The following is a 20085-nucleotide window of genomic DNA, read 5'->3' on the forward strand; positions in this document are numbered from 1 at the left end:
ATGTGTTCTCTTCAAGAATACATCACAAGATATTTGCAAAAGTAGATCATAAAGGAAGCCTCAAAAAAGAAAAAAAAAAATTCTCTGTGACCATAATAAAGTGAAATAAAAATTCAATTTGAAGAATGCAATAGAAGATTTGTGTAGAAAATTTCAAGTGCTCTCCTAACTAATTTATAGTTCAAAGAAAAACAATTACGTTCATGAAACAGCTACATCCAAGGAACAATACACATCAAAATTTGTAGAAGTTGTGTGATGATTTCATTGCTTAGGAAATAAGATCTAGTGCTAATACTCAATTTAAAAAAGGGGGGTCAAAGAAAGGAGACAGAAACAAAAATAAAGGCAAAAATGAATGAGTCAGGAAACAGGAACAACATAGGGGCGGATGAACTAAAAAACACAGCCAGAGTCACAGGAGAGAAAGAGAAATAGGATGGGCCTGGGAGGGAGGAGAGGCCTTGGAAGACCCAAGCGCACCTGCCGCGGCTGGCACCTTTGGGTCCTCAAGGCAGACGAACTGGCTCACAGCTGCGTGCAGCCGCCCTGGGGCAGTGTCTGCACAGGGTCCGGGTTCAGCAGCTCCTGGGAAACAGCAGAGCAGTCAAGACCGTCCTGACACCGCATTCGGCTCCCGGGCTTGGACGAGGAGAGCATCCCAGGGCCGGGTGCAGCTGGAGACCTGGGGTGGGTGGGCTTCTTCTTGGCCAAGAAGGGCTAGCCCTGCCAGAATCCACATCACCCTACAAGACCGAAGTCGGCCTCACTTTCCACAGATCCACACAAGCTGGCCAGGAGTGAGACCGGGTGCCTGGCACACACAGCCTGAGTCCAGCATCCCCCAGACTCCTGATGCCAGGCCCCAGGCCCGAACTATTCCCTGGTGGATAAATGCATCAGGACAGGAGCATCTGACTGTGGGGTGGGGGTGGGGGTGCAGGGAGTGAGGGGAGCAGAGAGAGCTCTGCCTGGGTGCAGCGGGAGCCCCAGAGGCCTGGGCCAGGGCCAGAGCAGAGCAGTCAGGGCTCCACCGACAGCGGTTTCACGTGAGGGCCCTGTGCCGTCAGCAGGCCCACCTGCATGTCCCAAGGCAGAGCAATGCAGGCTCCCAAACACGCCCAGCATCTTCCGGGGAGTGTGTGTCTAGGCTGGTTTCATTCTGCAAGAGAGCAGCCGAGGCTCAGCAGAGAGAAGAGCTGTGGGCAGAGCTGAAACTCCCGCCGTCAGACCAGCGTGCGCTGTGCCTCGGCTTCCTGACTCCTCCCTGGCACACCTGGGCAAGAACCAGACTCTCAACCCAAAAGGCTTCCATGACACCCATTTCTTCAGGTTTTTAGCTAGGCTTCTGTTTCTTTTCTTTCTTTCTTTTTTTTTTTTTTTAAGATTTATCTACTTATTTGAAGGCAGAGTTACAGAGAGGCAGAGGCAGAGAGAGAGGTCTTTCATCTGCTGGTTCACTCCCCAGATGGCTGCAACGGCCGGAGCTGCGCCGATCTGGAGCCAGGAGCTTCTTCCTGGTCTCCTATGCGGGTGCAGGGGCCCAAGTACTTGGGCCATCCTCCACTGCCCTCCCGGGCCATAGCAGAGAGCTGGACTGGAAGAGGGGCAACTGGGACAGAATCCAGTGTCCATATGAGATGACGGCACTGCAGGCAGTGGCTTAACCCACTATGCTACAGCACTGGCCCCAAGATTCTGTTTCAAAAGTAGGCTTTCTTTCCTGGTCATGTGCAAGTTAGGCTGAAAGAGACTTCATTGCATTTCCTGAGCTCTCCACTAACCGAGAACCACAAGAGAGCAGAGGCAGGGCTGCCTCCCTGGCAGGTGCAGGACAAGGGGGTGCAGAAGGCCAGCCTGCACGAGAGGAGGGCCCGGATGGCCTGCGATGGTCACCGGGTTGGCTACAAATGGTCATTAGAAGTAATAATGTGTGGAGAAGCTGTTTAATAACCAGGTGTGTGGAACGCCCACACACCTACAAGATGCAGGCTGCGCTGAGTGCACACCTGCCCAGCACAGGGGCAGGACTCCGCCAATCTTCAGATTGATTTGCAAAACACAGATGCCAAACCAGCTGATTCAGGCCAGTGGCAGATTTGTGAACCTAAACAGCCCAGCTTGGCAGTCTTCCTGGGGACCGTCAGCCCGACGCTTGCCAGGTCACCTCACTCTTGCTCTGCAAAGGGGATAGAAATGCTGGTGTGAATCTGAACGCGTGTACGGTTAGTTCACACATGTGCAAGTGGTGAAGCTTGGTTAGATGAGACAATATGGACCCAAGCCTGTACCCCACCAGCTGGGACAGGTCCAGTCCCTCCCCGTGTCTCCAGGGATGTTTGGTGGAACGGGCTCTGTCTGGGGTGTTCCCTGTCTTTCCTACATCCTGCTTCTTGTGGGCAGCCTCCATTTCTCCGAAAGTCCCCTCACCAAGGTCACCGTGTCCACTGCGTCATCGCTGCAGGGGCTGGAAGCTGCTGTGGGGCCATCCACATGGCACGAGAGAGCAGACCTTGGTGCTGCTTCCTGGGGTCTTTGTCCCTCCAGGCCTCCCTCGGCCCCTCTCCCCAGAGCTGGGCTCATGCCTCCTCCCGGCTGTGTCCTCTTCCTCTTCTGATCTCCTGCCCAGTCAGAGCCCATTCACCAGACTCTGCCGTCCTCGACACGAACCACCCAGCACCCAGCACGTCTGTTCCAGACGGACAGACGGCACTTCTGTGTGCTGGCGAGGGCATGGGCACGGGTGTGCGTGCACACGCAAGGTGAAAGGAAAGTGCACTTCTCCGTTAGACGCGGGGTCCACGGGGGACGCCCGAGTGCCTGTCTGGAGGGGCCTGAGGAGGGGCACCCCACAGTCAGAGAAACACGAGCGAGCGGAAAGCAGCTGAGACAGGAGAGCTTGCGGGACAGCGAGGGCCACAGCACACGGGAGCCGGGGAGGGAGCTGCAGCTCCTCTGTCCCCAGACAGGAGGCTCAGGACTGCCCCCCCACCCCACGATGGGGGAGGGGCCAGGCCTTCCTGCTGGGAGAAGGGGCAGACAGCTTTCCAGGCCCAGCACAAGGAGACCCCTGAGTCACAGGGGCAGGACAGAGGCCAGGGGTGGGCTGGTGCCTCGCTGGCCCCTCCCACATGGCTCTTGGTTGGAGGAGGGGATGCCTCACAGCACCGAGCAGCAGGGGCCAGGCTGGGGAGTCAGAGGACACGTGCAGAGGGCCTGTCTCCCACACGTCCAGGTGGCTCGGCTGGGTCTGGGGGTGTAGGGGCCGCTGTGACGTTGCCCCGGCACCCTCCCTCCAGGCACTGCTCCGGCCCCGCACACTCTGACCCACTCTGCATTGCAGAACTGATGGTTCAGGCGTCTGCTCCCTCGCCTCAGAAGTGGCGGTGACCACGCCTGTCTTGAAGGGTGTTCAGGAGATTAAGTGAGAAGAAGCGTGGGAGGCACCCAGATTTCTAAACTATTTGTTTGAAAGGCAGAGAGACAGAGAGACGGAGACCCCCAGTGAGAAATCTTTGGTCTACTGGCTCACTCTCCAAAGGCCCACAACAGTTCAGGGCCTGGGCCAGGCTGAGGCCAGCAGCCAGGAATGATCTCCACGGGGTCTCCCATGTGGGTGGCAGGGGCCCAAGCACCTGAGCCATCATTGCTGCCTCCCAGGTGCATGAACCGGACGCTGGATCAGGAGCGGAGAGGCTGGGCTCACACCAGGCTCTCCAGTGTGGGATGTGGGTGTTACCTGCTGTGCCACAGCACCCACCCCAGCACCCTCTTCTGGGTCGGGGGCAGTCATGCGGTCCAGCGCTGGACTCCAAGTGCCTGAGGGCGGGGACGAGGGCCCGGCACAGTGTGGCCCAAGGCGTCACACAAGCCCATGTAGAATGAACTACATCTGTCAGGGCAGAAGGTGGTGGAGCAGGAAGCACCCGACAGGTCTCAGCTGGGAGGACCTGAGCCCTTGCCGGCCCCAGCTTCCTCCTCGCCCCCTACTCCCTACACCCGGGACAGCTCTGCTTGCTCTGCTCCTCTGACCCCGCACCGTCAGACTAGGACCCCTCCCAGCCCACCTGCGGGCCAGATCAAACAGGATGCCTGATTAATCTTTAACTCCGCTCTTTATCTGAAACGTGACTCTAACTGGGCATCCTGTATTTTAATTTGCCAACCCCAGCAACCCCGCCCGGGGCGAGTCCTCCTGCCAGCTGCACCACACTCCCTCTGCACCTGTCAGCCCCTCCTGAACCCCGCTGCCCTAGCTGCTGAGACTTGTCCCTCACAAGCCTCCACTGTGGGTCTGGGAGCCCCAGGCCCCCTTGGCTTTAGGGGTTCGGGTTGGAAACAGCAAACAGAGCCTGTGGGAGAAGGTGAAGTAAGTGAACAGGTAAGTGCCACAGTCGGGATCAGGCCTAGGAGAAACAAACAGAAGCCACAATCAGAGGAGTGGGGCTGGTCTGGACACGGAAACCCCTGAAGAGACCACACTCGGGCTGCCATGTGTGTGCACGTGTGTGCACAGGGGCGTGTGTGCATGTCTATGCAGATCCATGTGCACAGGGAACTGCACGTGTGTGCACGCCTGCTGTGGGTTCCGGGCCCTGCAGCAGGGTCAGAACGCTGATGTCAGGAGTTGAAGGAAGAGCCAAGCACCTGACCAGTGCAAAGGCAAAGATGAAGCTGGGTGATATGCTGAAGAGTCACTCAGGGCCTCACGGGCTGTGGTGACATCACACGCACACACACGAGCACATGCACACGCATGGGTGGGCTCTGGTGACAAAGGCACAGACGCAGATGCAGGCTCACATATGGGCTGTGGTGACACACACACACCTGCACATGCACACACGGGCTGTGGTGACACACACACTTGTGCACACACGGGCCGTGGTGACAGACACATACCTGCACGTGCACACACAGGCTGTGGTGACATCACACGCACCTGCACATGCACACACGGGCTGTGGTGACACCCCTGCACATGAACCTTCACACGTGTGCACACATGGGCTGTGGTGACATCACACACACACACATACACATGCACACACAGGCTGTGGTGACACACATACATACACATGCACACACGGGCTGTGGTGACACCCCTGCACATGAACCTTCACACATGTGCATACATGGGCTGTGGTGACGCCCCTGCACATGAACCTTCACACGTGTGCACACACGGGCTGTGGTGACATCACACACACACATACACATGCACACACAGGCTGTGGTGACACACACACATACACATGCACACACGGGCTGTGGTGACACCCCTGCACATGAACCTTCACACGTGTGCCACATGGGCTGTGGTGACACACACACATGGGCTGTGGTGACGCCCCTGCACATGAACCTTCACACGTGTGCACACACAGGCTGTGGTGCCATCACACACACACACACATACACATGCACACATGGGCTGTGGTGACACACACACATATACATGCACACACGGGCTGTGGTGACATCACACACACCTGCACATGCACACACGGGCTGTGGTGATGACATCCCTGCACATGAATCTTCACACGTGTGCACACACGGGCTGTGGTGACATCACACGCACCTGCACATGCACACACGGGCTGTGGTGACACCCCTGCACATGAACCTTCACACGTGTGCACACATGGGCTGTGGTGACATCACACACACACACATACACATGCACACACAGGCTGTGGTGACACACATACATACACATGCACACACGGGCTGTGGTGACACCCCTGCACATGAACCTTCACACGTGTGCACACATGGGCTGTGGTGACACACACACATGGGCTGTGGTGACACACACACATGCACATGCACACACGGGCTGTGGTGACATCACACACACCTGCACATGCACACACAGGCTGTGGTGACATCCCTGCACATGAATCTTCACACGTGTGCACACACGGGCTGTGGTGACACACACACATGGGCTGTGGTGACGCCCCTGCACATGAACCTTCACACGTGTGCACACACTGAAAGGCTTTGGGAAAGTAGATACTTGAGTTCTTACTGCCTCCTGCAGACTAGAGCAGAGCAGCTCAAGCTGGAATCTGACCGATGTGACCCCTGGTGCTGGAATTTGGTGCACACACAGGTGAAGCACGGGACGTGCAGCTAAGAGACCTCCAGGCCACAGCTGGTGACTCAGGCGAGGGCTCTGAGGTGGACTCCAGAGTCCTTACCACTCACCCTACTGACGCTCCAGGAGACCGCAGGTAGAAACACCTGAGGAAACTGCTTCCTGGGTCAGAGCTGGGAGACCGGCCAGGAGCCAGCTCCTGCACGCTACGGGGCCACACAGCACACAGACCAGGAGCAAGGGGAGGCCCCAGGCCACGGCCCCAGAATCCAGGCACTGGGTCCCTTTGAAAAGGGGCCTCCAAGAACCCGGAGCAGGGCCAGTGAGACAGGAACAGATGACAAGGGCAAGGCCCCAGGGTGGGCCAGTGAGACAGGAACAGATGACAAGGGCAAGGCCCCAGGGTGGGCCAGTGGGCCAAAGCTGCCCGTAGAGGGGTGGAGAGGCCTGGGTGTTCCTGGGGTTTGCTGAATGTCATGGGGGCAGAGGCATGGGTGGAGGGCCAGGGACCAAGCAGAGGCGCCAGTGTCCCCAGTCTTGGGAGGCTCGGGGTGTCCAGGGTGAGTCTGGGAGCAAGCGCACAGCAGACACCACGGAGAGTGTGGTCAGCCCTCCCCCCGAGGAGGGGGCGTCAGGTCCTCAGGAGGAAGTCTTAGAGGGAGCAGCTGCCTTCGCACTGGGAGTGGACATTGGACACTGGTCACTGCTTTGCTGTCCTGGAGCTCACACAGTGCACACAGGGGCACGTGCGGCTCTGCCGGGTCCCACCTTCCACCTGCCATGAGTGACAGTGCCACGGGGGGAGCCTCACCAGGAAAAGTGCTGTGCTCAGGGCCAGGGTCGGCAAGTCCCCTTCCTGGGCCCCACAAGCACTGTCTGCCGCGGACTGTGGCCACACCTGATAGACAGACCGACAGAGCAGGAGTCCCCAGGGGCTGCCCCACCTCCCTCCCACCAACTCAGCACACCCCACGGCAAGTCGTCAGAGGGCTTGGGTTCTCCGGCAGCCTCTGTGACTGCTGAATGGTGGCACAAGGGAAAAGCCATGGACCAGGGTCTCCTCCCTGCACCCCTGAGCTCACCCATCTGTGCCCAGCACATAGGCAGGCCTCAAGGAAGGGTGCTGGGCTTTGTTCACCCAGGAAGGAAAGGCAGGGGAGAGCCACTGATCCTAGAAGTGGCCATGAACTTGGAGGTGCAAAGGATGGCCCCACTGTGGGGGTCTGGGTGGGACCTTCGTCAAAGGTCCCCTTGCCATGAACACCTTTGTCCCGGCAGCAGCACACACTAGATCTGTCCCGTGGAGGGAGGTAAGCAGGGAACTGCTGTCCCCTCTGCCCCCACCAGCACTGCTAGAGCTCCCAAGGTGGGGAGCAGGAGGAGGCCGGCCCTGGACAATGGGGTCAACCCTGGGCAAGAGGTGAGGCCGTGCCCACCCCCACTGCCCCAGCATGGAATTGCAGGCTGTGGAGGGGGTGGTCATATGCATGTGTGTACATACTCATGCATGCTGTGCTTGCATGTGCACTGTGTGTGTGTGCACGAATGTGTGTGCATGTGTGCCCGAAAGAGAGAAGGTGGGTGGCGGTCACAGTGGGCCTGAGGCAGCGCCGAGTTCCTGCCAAGCTGACGGGACAAAGGCGCCGCTGGTCTCCCATTGTAAAACTCCACCAAGAGCAAAGATCAAGGCTTCTGATTTGCACAGCCCTGGTGCAGGCGGGGGCACCCTGCCTGCCTCCCTGGCACGGTCCCCATTCCCATCACCCTCTGGGAGCAGGAACGGCCACCTGGGTGTGGGCAGCCCCAGTCGCAGTGAGATCAGCGCCTCCCCTGGGTCAGCCTCCCCAGCCCCAGCACCTCTCAGCCTCAGAGGCCAGGAGCTCGCCCAGCAGACCCCAGACCAGCCCTGTGCAGAGGGCAGTGGTCAGAGTCAGAGGACAGAGAGGCAGGTGTGGACTTTGAGTGGGTGGGGCTGCAGAGGTGGTGAGGGGGAGAGGTCTGGAACCCATTTTCAGGAGGTCAAAGGGCAGCTGAGCCTGGGCTGTTTTCCAGGGTGGAGCTGATTTCAGGAGCCCACTGGTTAGGCATCCACTGAATGGATGTCCACACACTGACCAGGAGATGACCAGGAGCAGCACGCAGACTCTGACACCATATTGTAAAAAATCAGATGTGTGTGCCTGAGAAACGCAGGCAGTGGCGTGTGTGAACACGCTGAGCAGCAGCAGCGGGGGCTCCTGCCGGCTGAGTCTGATATGCTTGGGATTAGAACTCGGGGCAAACCCTCCAGGCAATTTTTAATAACTATACATAATTAAAAAGAAGATGAGAACGGGAAGGGAGTTCAAAACAACCCAGATGTACAGACCAAGTGGGGCACGTGTACACACAAGCACACGCATGCACCTGGCTTGGCTGTGGGGCGTGGGTTTCCTGGCATCAGTGTTGGGGGCCAGGCCAGGGCCTCCTGTGGATTCTGGTTTGACCCAGGAATCACCAATGTTAGCCAATGCAAAATATGACCCTGGCTGTGCCATGTGCTAGTTGGCTAGCTTGGCCTGGCCATTTAACCTTCATGGGCCTCCATTTGCTCATCCATAAAATGGGAATAACGGGGTTGCTGTGAAACCCACAGCTGATACAATCTCAGCAACTATGAATACTGCAGGAGACAAACAAGGAAATGACGATCACAAAAGACAGGGCTAGGGCCCAGGGAGAGGGCGGGGCTGCTCTGGGGAGGGCAAGTCCTGGGCAGGCAAGGCATGTTTTTATGACTTATGAACCTACACACAAACACGATTAATACACGTATGTCGCGCTCCACAGCAGGAGAAAAGGACATGTTTGTGCTCAATATGAGAGCGAAACAGTGTGAGAGGGCAACAGTGTGATTAGGAAATAGTTTCAGCAGGGAAACAGTGTGAGAGGAACAGTGTGAGAGGAACAGTGTGAGAGGAAACAGTGTAAGAGGAACAGTGTGAGAGGACCAGTGTGAGAGGAAACAGTGTGAGAGGAACAGTATGAGAGTGAGAGGAAACAGAGTGAAAGGAACAGCGTGAGGGGAAACAGTGTGAGAGGAACAGTGTGACAGGAACAATATGAGCGGACCAGTGTGATAGGAACAGTATGAGAGGACCAGTGTGAGAGGAAACAGTGTGAGAGGACCAGTGTGAGAGGAAACAGTGTGAGAGGAAACAGTGTGAGAGGAACGGTGTGAGAGGAAACAGTGTGAGAGGAAACAGAGTGAGAGGACCAGTGTGAGAGGAAACAGTGTGAGAGGAACAGTGTGAGAGGAAACAGTGTGAGAGGAACAGTGTGAGAGGAAACAGTGTGAGAGGAACGGTGTGAGAGGAAACAGAGTGAGAGGACCAGTGTGAGAGGAAACAGTGTGAGAGGAACAGTGTGAGAGGAAACAGTGTGAGAGGAACGGTGTGAGAGGAAACAGTGTGAGAGGAAACAGAGTGAGAGGACCAGTGTGAGAGGAAACAGTGTGAGAGGAACAGTGTGAGAGGAAACAGTGTGAGAGGAAACAGAGTGAGAGGAACAGCATGAGAGGAAACAGTGTGAGAGGAACAGTATGAGAGTGAGAGGAAACAGTGTGAGAGGAAACAGAGTGAGAGGAACAGCATGAGAGGAAACAGTGTGAGAGGAACAGTATGAGAGTGAGAGGAAACAGTGTGAGAGGACCAGTGTGAGAGGAAACAGAGTGAGAGGACCAGTGTGAGAGGAAACAGTGTGAGAGGAAACAGTGTGAGAGGAACGGTGTGAGAGGAAACAGTGTGAGAGGAAACAGAGTGAGAGGAAACAGAGTGAAAGAAACAGTGTGAGAGGAACAGTATGAGAGTGAGAGGAAACAGAGTGAGAGGACCAGTGTGAGAGGAAACAGTGTGAGAGGAACAGTGTGAGAGGAAACAGTGTGAGAGGAAACAGAGTGAGAGGACCAGTGTGAGAGGAAACAGAGTGAGAGGAAACAGAGTGAGAGGACCAGTGTGAGAGGAAACAGAGTGAGAGGAAACAGAGCGAGAGGACCAGTGTGAGAGAAACAGTGTGAGGGGAACAGTGTGAGAGGACCAGTGTGACAGTGAGAGGAAACAGAGTGAAAGAAACAGTGTGAGAGGAACAGTATGAGAGTGAGAGGAAACAGAGTGAAAGGAACAGCGTGAGGGGAAACAGTGTGATAGGAACAATATGAGAGGACCAGTGTGAGAGGAAACAGTGTGAGGAGAAACAGAGTGAGAGGACCAGTGTGAGAGGAACAGTGTGAGAGAAACAGTGTGAGAGGAAACAGTGTGAGAGGAAACAGAGTGAGAGGACCAGTGTGAGAGGAAACAGTGTGAGAGAAACAGTGTGAGAGGAACGGTGTGAGAGGAAACAGAGTGAGAGGACCAGTGTGAGAGGAAACAGAGTGAGAGGAAACAGAGTGAGAGGACCAGTGTGAGAGGAAACAGAGTGAGAGGAAACAGAGCGAGAGGACCAGTGTGAGAGAAACAGTGTGAGGGGAACAGTGTGAGAGGACCAGTGTGACAGTGAGAGGAAACAGAGTGAAAGAAACAGTGTGAGAGGAACAGTATGAGAGTGAGAGGAAACAGAGTGAAAGGAACAGCGTGAGGGGAAACAGTGTGATAGGAACAATATGAGAGGACCAGTGTGAGAGGAAACAGTGTGAGAGGAAACAGAGTGAGAGGACCAGTGTGAGGAAACAGTGTGAGAGGAACAGTATGAGAGTGAGAGGAAACAGAGTGAAAGGAACAGCGTGAGGGGAAACAGTGTGAGAGGAACAGTGTGACAGGAACAATATGAGAGGACCAGTGTGAGAGGAAACAGTGTGAGGAGAAACAGTGTGAGAGGACCAGTGTGAGAGGAAACAGAGTGAGAGGACCAGTGTGAGAGGACCAGTGTGAGAGAAACAGTGTGAGGGGAACAGTGTGAGAGGACCAGTGTGACAGTGAGAGGAAACAGAGTGAAAGGAACAGTGTGAGGGGAAACAGTGTGAGAGTGAGAGGAAACAGAGTGAAAGGAACAGTGTGAGGGGAAACAGTGTGAGAGGAACAGTGTGATAGGAACAATATGAGAGGACCAGTGTGATAGGAACAGTGTGAGAGGACCAGTGTGATAGGAACAGTGTGAGAGGAACAGTATGAGAGGACCAGTGTGATAGGAACAGTGTGAGAGGAACAGTGTGAGAGGAAACAGAGTGAGAGGACCAGTGTGACAGGAATAGTGTGACAGGAACAGTGTAAGGGAAGCCATGTGACAGGGAAAGTCTGAAGCCCCAGGTGTGGCCTGAGGTGTCTCTGGGACTTCCAGTCCTGGGCTCCCTGAGGAAATGGAAGCAGGTGGTGGGCTGAGGTCTGCTCTGTAGCAAAGACTGCAGCTTGAGGTTGAGGCGGGACAGTCTCCTTGCTCTTGGTGCCCAGGAGTTGCCCCTCGTCCTGCCCTTCCCACCACCACTCTCCCTTGACCCTTAGACAATTTCAGTTGTCAGAGACCCCAGACAAGGACCCCAGCCTTCCCCAGCCCCACCCTGCTTCCCTCCCCAACTCTCTGCCAGCCATGGCTCCCAAGGCCTCCCCCATTGCCTGCTCTGACCCCCAGATACCACAGGCAAAGAGGATGGGAGGGTAGGGCCTCCCTCTATCCAGGCCCAAGACCCCATGCTGGGCCCTGGCACCAGGCAGCCCTCAGGGCCCAGCCCAGCTGCCCTGTGACCACAGGAATGTCCCAGTGGGCCTGGCCAGGGCCCTGCTGGTGACTCCTTCCCTGTCTCTGCTTGGCTCTGGGTATTTGGTGGGTCTCTGTCAGGTCCTCCCAGGCTGCCCAGTGGCAGCATGCGGACTTCTGGCCCTGGCTGTTGTGTGTACCCTACCCAACCAGAAAGATGGCTGGCTCGGGGCGGGACTCCCAAAAGGAGGCCTAGGGTCCCCGTGCCAGGGCATGGCTGACCAGGAAGAGGAGATGGATGAACTGGGGGTGGGAGGCAATAGAGCAGGTCAGCTGCTTGGGGGGACCACAAGCAGTGGGGTGGTGGAGCTGCCTGTGGCTATGGGGGACAGCTATGCGGGGCAACATCTGCAGGACAGGTCCCGATATAGGCCAGTGCTTTGCAACATCCCACCTATTTCTGGCATCCTTAGAATCTGTGTGCGGCACAAGGTCAAAGCAAGCATCAGAGGTGCTTGTGAGGGGCTGGGTCTCTCCCTGTCTCCCCTGCCCCAACCATCTGATGGCTCCCGGTCCTTGGCATGGCCGGAGAGCAAGCTGCGTAGGCAGTCTTCCTTTCCCAAGCTCAGTTATTATTCTCTCCCACCTCTCCAACCCTTCCCCACCAGCTGCTTTAAATATTTTTCAAACAGAAAAATCCAACCACAGCTGCAAACCGACCCTAAAGTTAGCCCGGAACGTGGGAGCTGCCGGGGAAATGGCTGGGGCTCAGGCAGGACTGTGGGAGGAAGGGCCTCTCAGCACCGAGAGAGCCTGTCCGGCAGCAGCAGAGGCCAAGGCGGACGGCCGGGACACAGAGCAGCCTGGGTGAAAGCAGTGCCGGCGCAGAGCCTCCGAGGACACCAGCAGCGCACAGGAGCTCACCGAGCACAGCCTGGGCCTCGCACCTGGCCTGCGGGAACTCGTCCTCACACTCCCCGTGCAGCTGTCTGTTGCCGGATGAAACAGGCACAGTGAAGGGAAAGGACACTTACGCCACCACACAACCAATAGATGCAGGGATTTGTCCAGAACCCACCAGGCCCTTGTGCGGGACCCCTCTGTGTGATGCCTGGGTGGGGTGGGGAGACAAAGCCACAGTGTCCCTTGGGGTCCCTGAAGATTGGCCCCAGCATGCCCTGCAGCTCCTAAAGCTGTGGATACACAGTCCCGTGTAAAACAGCCAGGGTTCACACCTGCCCCATACTTTAAGTCATCTCGGGATGCCCTGTGAGGCCGGAGACAAGGGGTCTACAACACAGAGGGTCAGGCGTCGGGTTCAGCGGTTGAATCACTGCTTGGGGTGGACCCATCCTGTATCAGTGTGTCCAGGCCCAGTCCCAATCCCACTTCCAATCCAGCCTGCTGCCAGTGTGTACCCCGGGGGGCAGCAGATGGTGACTCACGTACCTGAACCCCTGCCCCTGATGTGGGAGGCCCGTATGGAGTTCCTGGCTCAGGACTCTGAGCCAGCCCAGTCCCGGGTGCTGCAGGCGTCTGGGCAGTGAATCAGCAATGGGCCTCTCTGTCCCTTCGCCCTTCTGTACCTGTGAAAAAATTACACAGGAATTCTAAGTTTTTGCTCCAAAATAATCTTTTGTTTCAATTCCACTTTCCATGGGCTTTGTGAAATGCCTTGTGCGATGGGAGTGCCTTGTAAGTAGCTGGCAACTGTGTTGTTTGTAGAACCACGGTGGTGGTGGTGGTGTCTGTGTGGGTTTGGTGCAGGCATTGTCTCCTCAATATTTTCTATTTGTGGGTGCTGAATGTGGGGATATTAGACCTGGGGATACAGAGGGCTGACTGCATACAGCAACTAACAGGAGGATTCCAAGGGGGAGATCATCCCTGCAGGGGTCAAGAGCAAGGAGGGCTTCTTGGAGGAAGTGACAGAGCCATAGAGCAGACGCTGGCTCAACATCAGATACCTCCACTCAGATCGGAGACACTGCTCCCAGAAGGGGCCTATCCAGGCTGGGCCCCAGGGAGGCAGGGCCATCGTCCCCTGTGAGAGTCCTGACCCCAGGACCTTGGTCTATGCTCAAACCCTGTCCCAGGGCCCCCCAGCTGCCCTCTTCAGCCTGGCCCCTTGCAAAGCTGTTCACAGGGAAAGTTGGGGACAAAAGCAAAAGCCAGGGTCTGCCTTCTCGGGGCTGTGGCAGAGGCTGCTGTGCCAACAGCTGGCAGGCACCAGATGCCTGCCCCTGATTGCCCAGGCATTCCAACGAGAACCCCACACACAGGTGAGGGCTGTGCCCGGGTCACATGCCCAGAGTCGGCAGGCATTCTTTAACCTCCGCAAGGATGTGGGTTCTGGGTTGGTTCCAGATGGAAGTGACCAGGGCACGGGGGCCATGTCCTGCTGGCTGCCAGTTCACAGGGCCTGCTACCATGCCTGGCCCAGGCGGTGCCGGAAATGAGGCAAGGCCCTGATACCCCAAAACACCCGGCCAGCCTTGCCTTGCAGAGATGGGACAGAGAGAAGCTGTTGAGTCTTCAACATGTGCTCAGGACCAGGGTCTGTGCCCAAGACGTGATGGGTGAAGGCAGCAGAGCATCCAGCCGCTGACCCCAGCAGAAGGCACCTGCCGGTTCAGGGCGGAGACCTTCCTGCCCGCCCTGGGCTGCGGGACCTCTGGCCCCAGCTGCCTCCTGAGCCTTTCTGCAGAGGCCAGAAAGGGAAGAGAACCTGCGGCCTCTGAGCCCCAGCCCAGCCCCTCTGCTCAGCCTGGCCCTCACCCTCGAAGTACATGGCCTGGGGAGGGAGGGGGACGCAGCTGTGCCCCAGCACCATCCTGCCTGGGGGCTCCCCATTCCTTCCTTCCACTCACTCCACAAGGATCCTGGCACTCCCACCCTGCCTGGCTCTTCTCAAGGCCCCAGCCCTGTCCCCACCTCACCGTGTGCCCGGCTCACAGACATGTAACTCAGAAGGGTGGCCAGAGGCCGCGCAGCAGCCTCCATGCCGGGCAGGGGGCCGTGGGGACACTGGAAGAACTCGTGTCTGTGGATATGTGGGCGCTGCATGTGCACATATGTGCATCCATGTTTGGGCATGGGGTGGGGGCGGGTGCAGGAACACAGAGAGCCCCCCCAGAGCCACATCTGGACAGGCCTGGACGGCTGCTTGGGCAGGAAGTGGGCATGGAGTGGGGAGGGCCGGGAGAACAGAACATCCCACATGGAGAGGTCATGACGGGCAGGCACAAACACCAGCCTCTTGGCAAGCTACAAATAGTCTCTGCGGTCAGGAGCCGTGGTCGGCAGGGGGAGGCGGTGCAGTGGAGAGGGGCCCGGTCCGGTGGCCCGAGAGGCCACATGGAGCACCCACGTCTGCATGTCAGAGAGGGCCACTGTGGCCAGACACAGCCTTTGGCTGTGGCCGGAGGGGCGCCCACTGATGGTCACCTCTGCCCCTGGTCCTCTGGCACCGCCTGCCCGGCTGAGCCCCAGTGTGGCTGTGGACACAGACAGGACCTCGGGGGGGGGGGGGGGGGCTGGGAGCAGCCAGGTGTGGACCCGTCCAGCCACCAGGTTTGTCCTCGAAGCTGCCTCATAGGCAAGAAGGGAAGTACTTGGGAGTCGGTGTGCAGAGGGAGGGGACCACCCAGCCACCTCCTGCCTCCCCTCCGAGCAGCACCCTCACATCTGTGCCCAGCTGCTGGCTGGAAACAGCTCCACAGGGTGCCAGCGCTTAGCCACTTCCTGTGTTACGAGGGGCAGAGGCCACCGAGGCCAGCCCAGGTCTTGGCGCCTTGTGGGTGCCACAGGCCCCCGACGGCAGCCCCTTCCCAAGGCTGCTCCAGAGCCAGTGTGTCTGGGCGTCCTGCACCCTGTCACCTGCTCCCAGGATCCTTGGATTTCTGTGGGGTGGAAAGGTTTTCCATCCTCCATGACTTCCTGTGTTTCAGCAGAAAGGGTGTCAGGTGTTCCTGAGACACTGGCAGGGACTGGGGTGGGGCAGTGGGAAAGGCACTCAGGTGAGGCTACCTGTGGTGCTGAGCGGGCAGGCCGGGCCCCTGCACCAGCTCTGCCAGCCTGGACATCCGGAGCCCAGGGAAGCAGCAGCAGCATCGCTCCTACCACAAGCTGACGGGACTCCGGTAAGACCAGCGCGCCCGCACAGCGGCCGAAGGGAGGGGGAGGCGGCTGCACTCCCGGCCGGCACGGGCTGAGGGGCAGCGGGTTGTGCAGGCAGCCCATTTTTGGACAGGCCCTGCTTTGCCCACCCAGGTCTGTGGCAGAAGAATCACCTCCTGCATCACGGCACGGGCCAAGCTGGGACAGCGTGCACAGCACAGCGGCCCCCCCCCCCCCCCAGCCATCAGGAAGACACTGGGGGTCCCCGCGGGCCTCCCAGGGAAGGGGGGTACCAGCTGCTCTGCACTGTGGGGAGTACTTCCTCACGCCGCGAACACCACTGCCAGGCTTTGGGCTCTGTGATCTCACGTGAGATAAAGATGGCGGCCCAGCCCTCAACTCTGCCAGGGCACCAAGCAGCCCAGCACTGGCCGACTTGTCTCTGGCCCTGATGCCCACACGGCCTGGGTGCCACTCAACCTCCAGCACCGGGGCAGGGAGGAGGCCACGAACGGCACTGCCAGCACAAGCCCTGTGTGCTGCCAGCGCAGCACCTGACGTGGGAGTGCGTGCAGAGGAGGTGGGGCCGCCCAGGACCAGGGCCCTCCGTGGGGCCATGGGGGTGGGCAGGGCGGAAGGGCGGTGGGCCCCCCTCCCTGGCCCACCCAGCAGCCCAGTGAGCTCATGTCTGCAGGAGCCTCACTGCCCGTAAGCGGACGTGAGGCAAGGCTGGGAGCAGGCACAGGTGAGCGCTGATGACGGCCTCCTCAGGAATGTGCTGCCCAATTAAATCCACCTCCCAGGTGGCCGAGCGGGTGCCAGGACCACTACCCGGGCCAGCCTGTCAGAGGCGGGTGCTGGGCGAGACTGCGGGCCTGCTGCCGAGGCCCCTGCACCTTTCCCACCTCACGCCTCCCTCTCCACGGGGCATGCGGCTCCTGTCCTCAGCAGGCCACTGGCAGGATGGGCTCAGCCTAACCTGGGAGGCGGGAAGGGCCTGCGCCCTGGGGGTACCGTCAGCCTGCTTGTGTCAACCTCTGTCAGAACGCACCGCCCAAAAAGGCGGGCACACAGCTCTGGGGGGCCCTGGTCACCGCTCCAGACGCCACCAGGGATCCAGACTCCTCCCTGCGCTCAGCTTCCTCCCGAACTCACAAGATGGCTGCCCCACCTCCCGCAGCAAGTGCACGTGCCAAGCAGAAAGGGAGAACTCAGAGGGCCTCCACCGTCCTTTCAAGCAGCTTTCCTGGAGGTCCCCACAAACCGCAGGGGCCTGTCAGCGGCCGGGGACAAGCCCCCAGGCAGGCAGGTGTTGGCCCAGCACCACGGAGAGATGCGGCGGCTCCCGCGTACTGGCAGCAGCCTCGCCTGCCCACTTGGCCGCCCCGGGGCAGAGCTGCGAGCCCAGGCGCGCGCCGCCTCGCCGAGCGCCCTCCAGCCGCACCGTCCCTCTGCCCACCCGGCCGGGAGGCGGCCCGGGAGGCGTCCCCGAGGTGCGCCGGTCTCCCGCTCTCTGCCGCCCTCTGCCGGCGTCAAGGGGGCGCGACAGCTACGCGGCAGGAGGAAGACTCGGAGCTGCGGAGAGCGCACGCGCGAGCGCACCGACTTTCCTAGCCGCCCCCCCCCCAGCTTCTGCGCCTCCGCACCGCCTCCCCGAGGCCGTCTTCCGGTCCGCGCCTGCGCACGAGGGTGTCGCGCGAGCCCCCCCCCCCCCGTGTCCGCGCAGGCGCACCGGTCCCGGGGACCCGAGACTGGCGGCAAGTGCCCAGTGGGAAGCTGGGGGAGACGTGGTGGACCTGGCCGCCGCGGGGCTAATCGAGAGCTGGGAACCGCCAAGGCCGGTCCTAACTTGTGCCTGTTGTCCCGGAGGTTTTCTCCATGAGGGCGGAGAGACGAGGCCGGGCCTGCGGCCAAGAGAGGGCCCAGCGCGGTGGGGCTGCCGCTGGAATCGCTGGGGCGGGCGCCGATGTGAGCCGGTGCCCCCGTGGTCGCCGCAGACACCGACGGAGTCGCCGATCGCCCTCCCCCGCTGGCCACACCACACTCGCACTTCCTGCGTGGGAGGTCTCGGTGCACACCGGCGGTGAGCCGGTGCCCACCTTCTACAGGCCTCGGCGGACACTGACGCCACCCAGTGCCCCTCTCCAGGACATGCCCGAGGGCCCCAGCACTCAGCGTCTGCCGCTGGGGGACAGATGAGACAGAGGTGACAGGGCCTGCTGGCCGGGCAGAGCAGGAAGAGACCATCGCCGGTTCCCCTACGTGGGCTCACAGGCAGGGGCAGTGTCACCCGCCTCGCCTGCCAGGGGACTGGCTACGTCCCCCTCCCCCCGGTGAGATGTGGAGAATTCGGGGTTGCCACAGGGCCTCCTGCAGCACTGCCCTGGGCAGGAGCACCACCCGTCCCCACCGCGGTCACTGCCGGGGCCTGGACAGGGGCCCACGCAGCCCTGGCGCCAGTGTGGGCCCCTCTGGGTCTCCTTTCCTCACGTCCACTCTGCTCCTGCTCCCTGTGTTTGGGCAGACACGTCTGTGTGGTGTGGTGCTGGAGCACTCGGGCTGTGTGGGCGACCTCGTGCAAGGCCTCCACCAGGCAGCAGAAACGGTGTCCTTAGCAGTCTGCGGTCAGAAACGCATCCAGCGGGGAGCGCGCAGATGCCCAGGGCGCAAGGCTGTTCCCAGCCCAGAGGGGGAGTTACGGAAGCCCAGAGCCGGCCACAGCCTCGGAACCCGCTGACCCTGCAGCCGTGGGGCTCGAGGGGCCGTGCGAGGTCCAGTGGCTCTTGCAGACTGAGCACCCATGTCCTTGTGTCACACACGCAGCTGGTGGTTTGGTTTCTGCAGCTGGTAGAGCAAGGGAACCAGCCGGTGGCTCTGATCCCACAGTGACCGGAGGCTGCGCCCCCAGGGAACGAGTTGCTCACCTGCTGTCCTTGATGCCCAGGCAGGCCGTCCACTGCATGATGCCCCCCAGCACCCGAGCCACTACCCTCCAGATGCCGGTACCGGCCCCTGCCCCGCTTCCCTCCGTTGTAACAGCCCCACAGTCTCTCCCAGCCTTGCCAAGGGCCCCCGGGGGGGGAAGGCCTGGCCACCCAGCCGCAGAGATGGGCTCGGCTCATAGGTGTTGCTGCCTGAACTCAGAGGAAATCAGGACATTTTCTTGCTTATTTCATCCCAAACTGGGGATTAACCCTGTGTTTCTTTTCCCTAGGACTTCACTGAAAATTTCCTACACTGGCCATGTGACCCAGAGCTCTTTGGAGACGCACCACTGTGTGACCGTGGGGCTGATTCCACAGCCGTGCAGCCTGCCGCTCTCGGGGCCCACGTGCCGTCCCCGCCCTGTGGAGCAGGGAGCACGCAGCTCTCTCCCCCTGCTGTCTGCACGGTGCGTGCAGCAGAGACTGGACACCTGGGAAAGCTGGCAGCGCCTCATTCTGATCTTTTCAGCTGTGCTGGGGGCCCCGGCGGTGGTGGGAGGCCAGCAGCAGCTGCAGTGACCAGAGCCTTGGCCACCCACAAGAAGCACCAGCACCCAGGATGTGACTTTCCTTTCCGCTTCCCAAATGCCTAGCAGCTTTTTTTCCAGTAGCGGTCTCGTTGCTTTTCCCCTGCACTCACTGGCTGGAACATGGGTTGGGGATTTGATAGAAAAATAAACCATGGTTTGGACTCACCTGCACCTCCTCTGATTGCCTGGGGGTCCTCGTGTGCACCTCCGTGGGCCAGTACGGGCTGCAGGGCCAGTACGAGCCCCAAGGTGTCCCCGGCCCTGCAGCTGCTGTCGCCGAGTGGAGCCTCAGGGTGCCACGTAAGCAGCTGTTCCCGGCCACCTTGGCCACCAGCTCGAGGGCACGAGCCCTAACGGTGAAGCCTGGGGCGCGGGTCCGGAGCCCCTGCGCTGGGGCCTCAGGAAGCGGGCGGCACAGTCGGGCCGCAGAGCCGCCTGGCTCTCAGTGCTTGGTGATGAGTTTTGCGCTCTCCGTCCTCGGACCAAGGCTGACGCTGAGCACACTGAGTAGCACAGAAGCAGGGCTGCAGTCTTCAGGGGCCCGGCGGGGCGTCTGCGTTGCTGGCTCCATGCTCTCCCCTTCTTCCCGACAGCATCTGGTGCCTTCCCCTGGGGTCGAGGACAGGCTGTGCCTCGCCGGTGTTTCCTTCTTCTTGGTGTTGGTCTAGAATCCAGCTTTGGC

The 20085-nt window shown here is 59.6% G+C and overlaps 1 protein-coding gene across 1 annotated transcript; it reads left to right on the top strand.

Annotated features, from left to right (window-relative positions):
* Window positions 1-7503: 7503 nt before the first annotated feature.
* LOC133762231 (uncharacterized) lies at window positions 7504-19559 on the top strand. Its single transcript, XM_062195242.1, has 4 exons — window positions 7504-7526; window positions 15838-15912; window positions 17616-17972; window positions 19104-19559. Exons 1-4 carry the CDS (start codon window positions 7504-7506, stop codon window positions 19390-19392), a joined length of 744 nt encoding a protein of 247 aa, XP_062051226.1. The 3' UTR covers window positions 19393-19559.
* Window positions 19560-20085: the final 526 nt, after the last annotated feature.

This window comes from Lepus europaeus, chromosome 6 (genome assembly GCF_033115175.1).
Source record: "Lepus europaeus isolate LE1 chromosome 6, mLepTim1.pri, whole genome shotgun sequence".
Taxonomy (NCBI): Eukaryota; Metazoa; Chordata; class Mammalia; order Lagomorpha; family Leporidae; genus Lepus; species Lepus europaeus.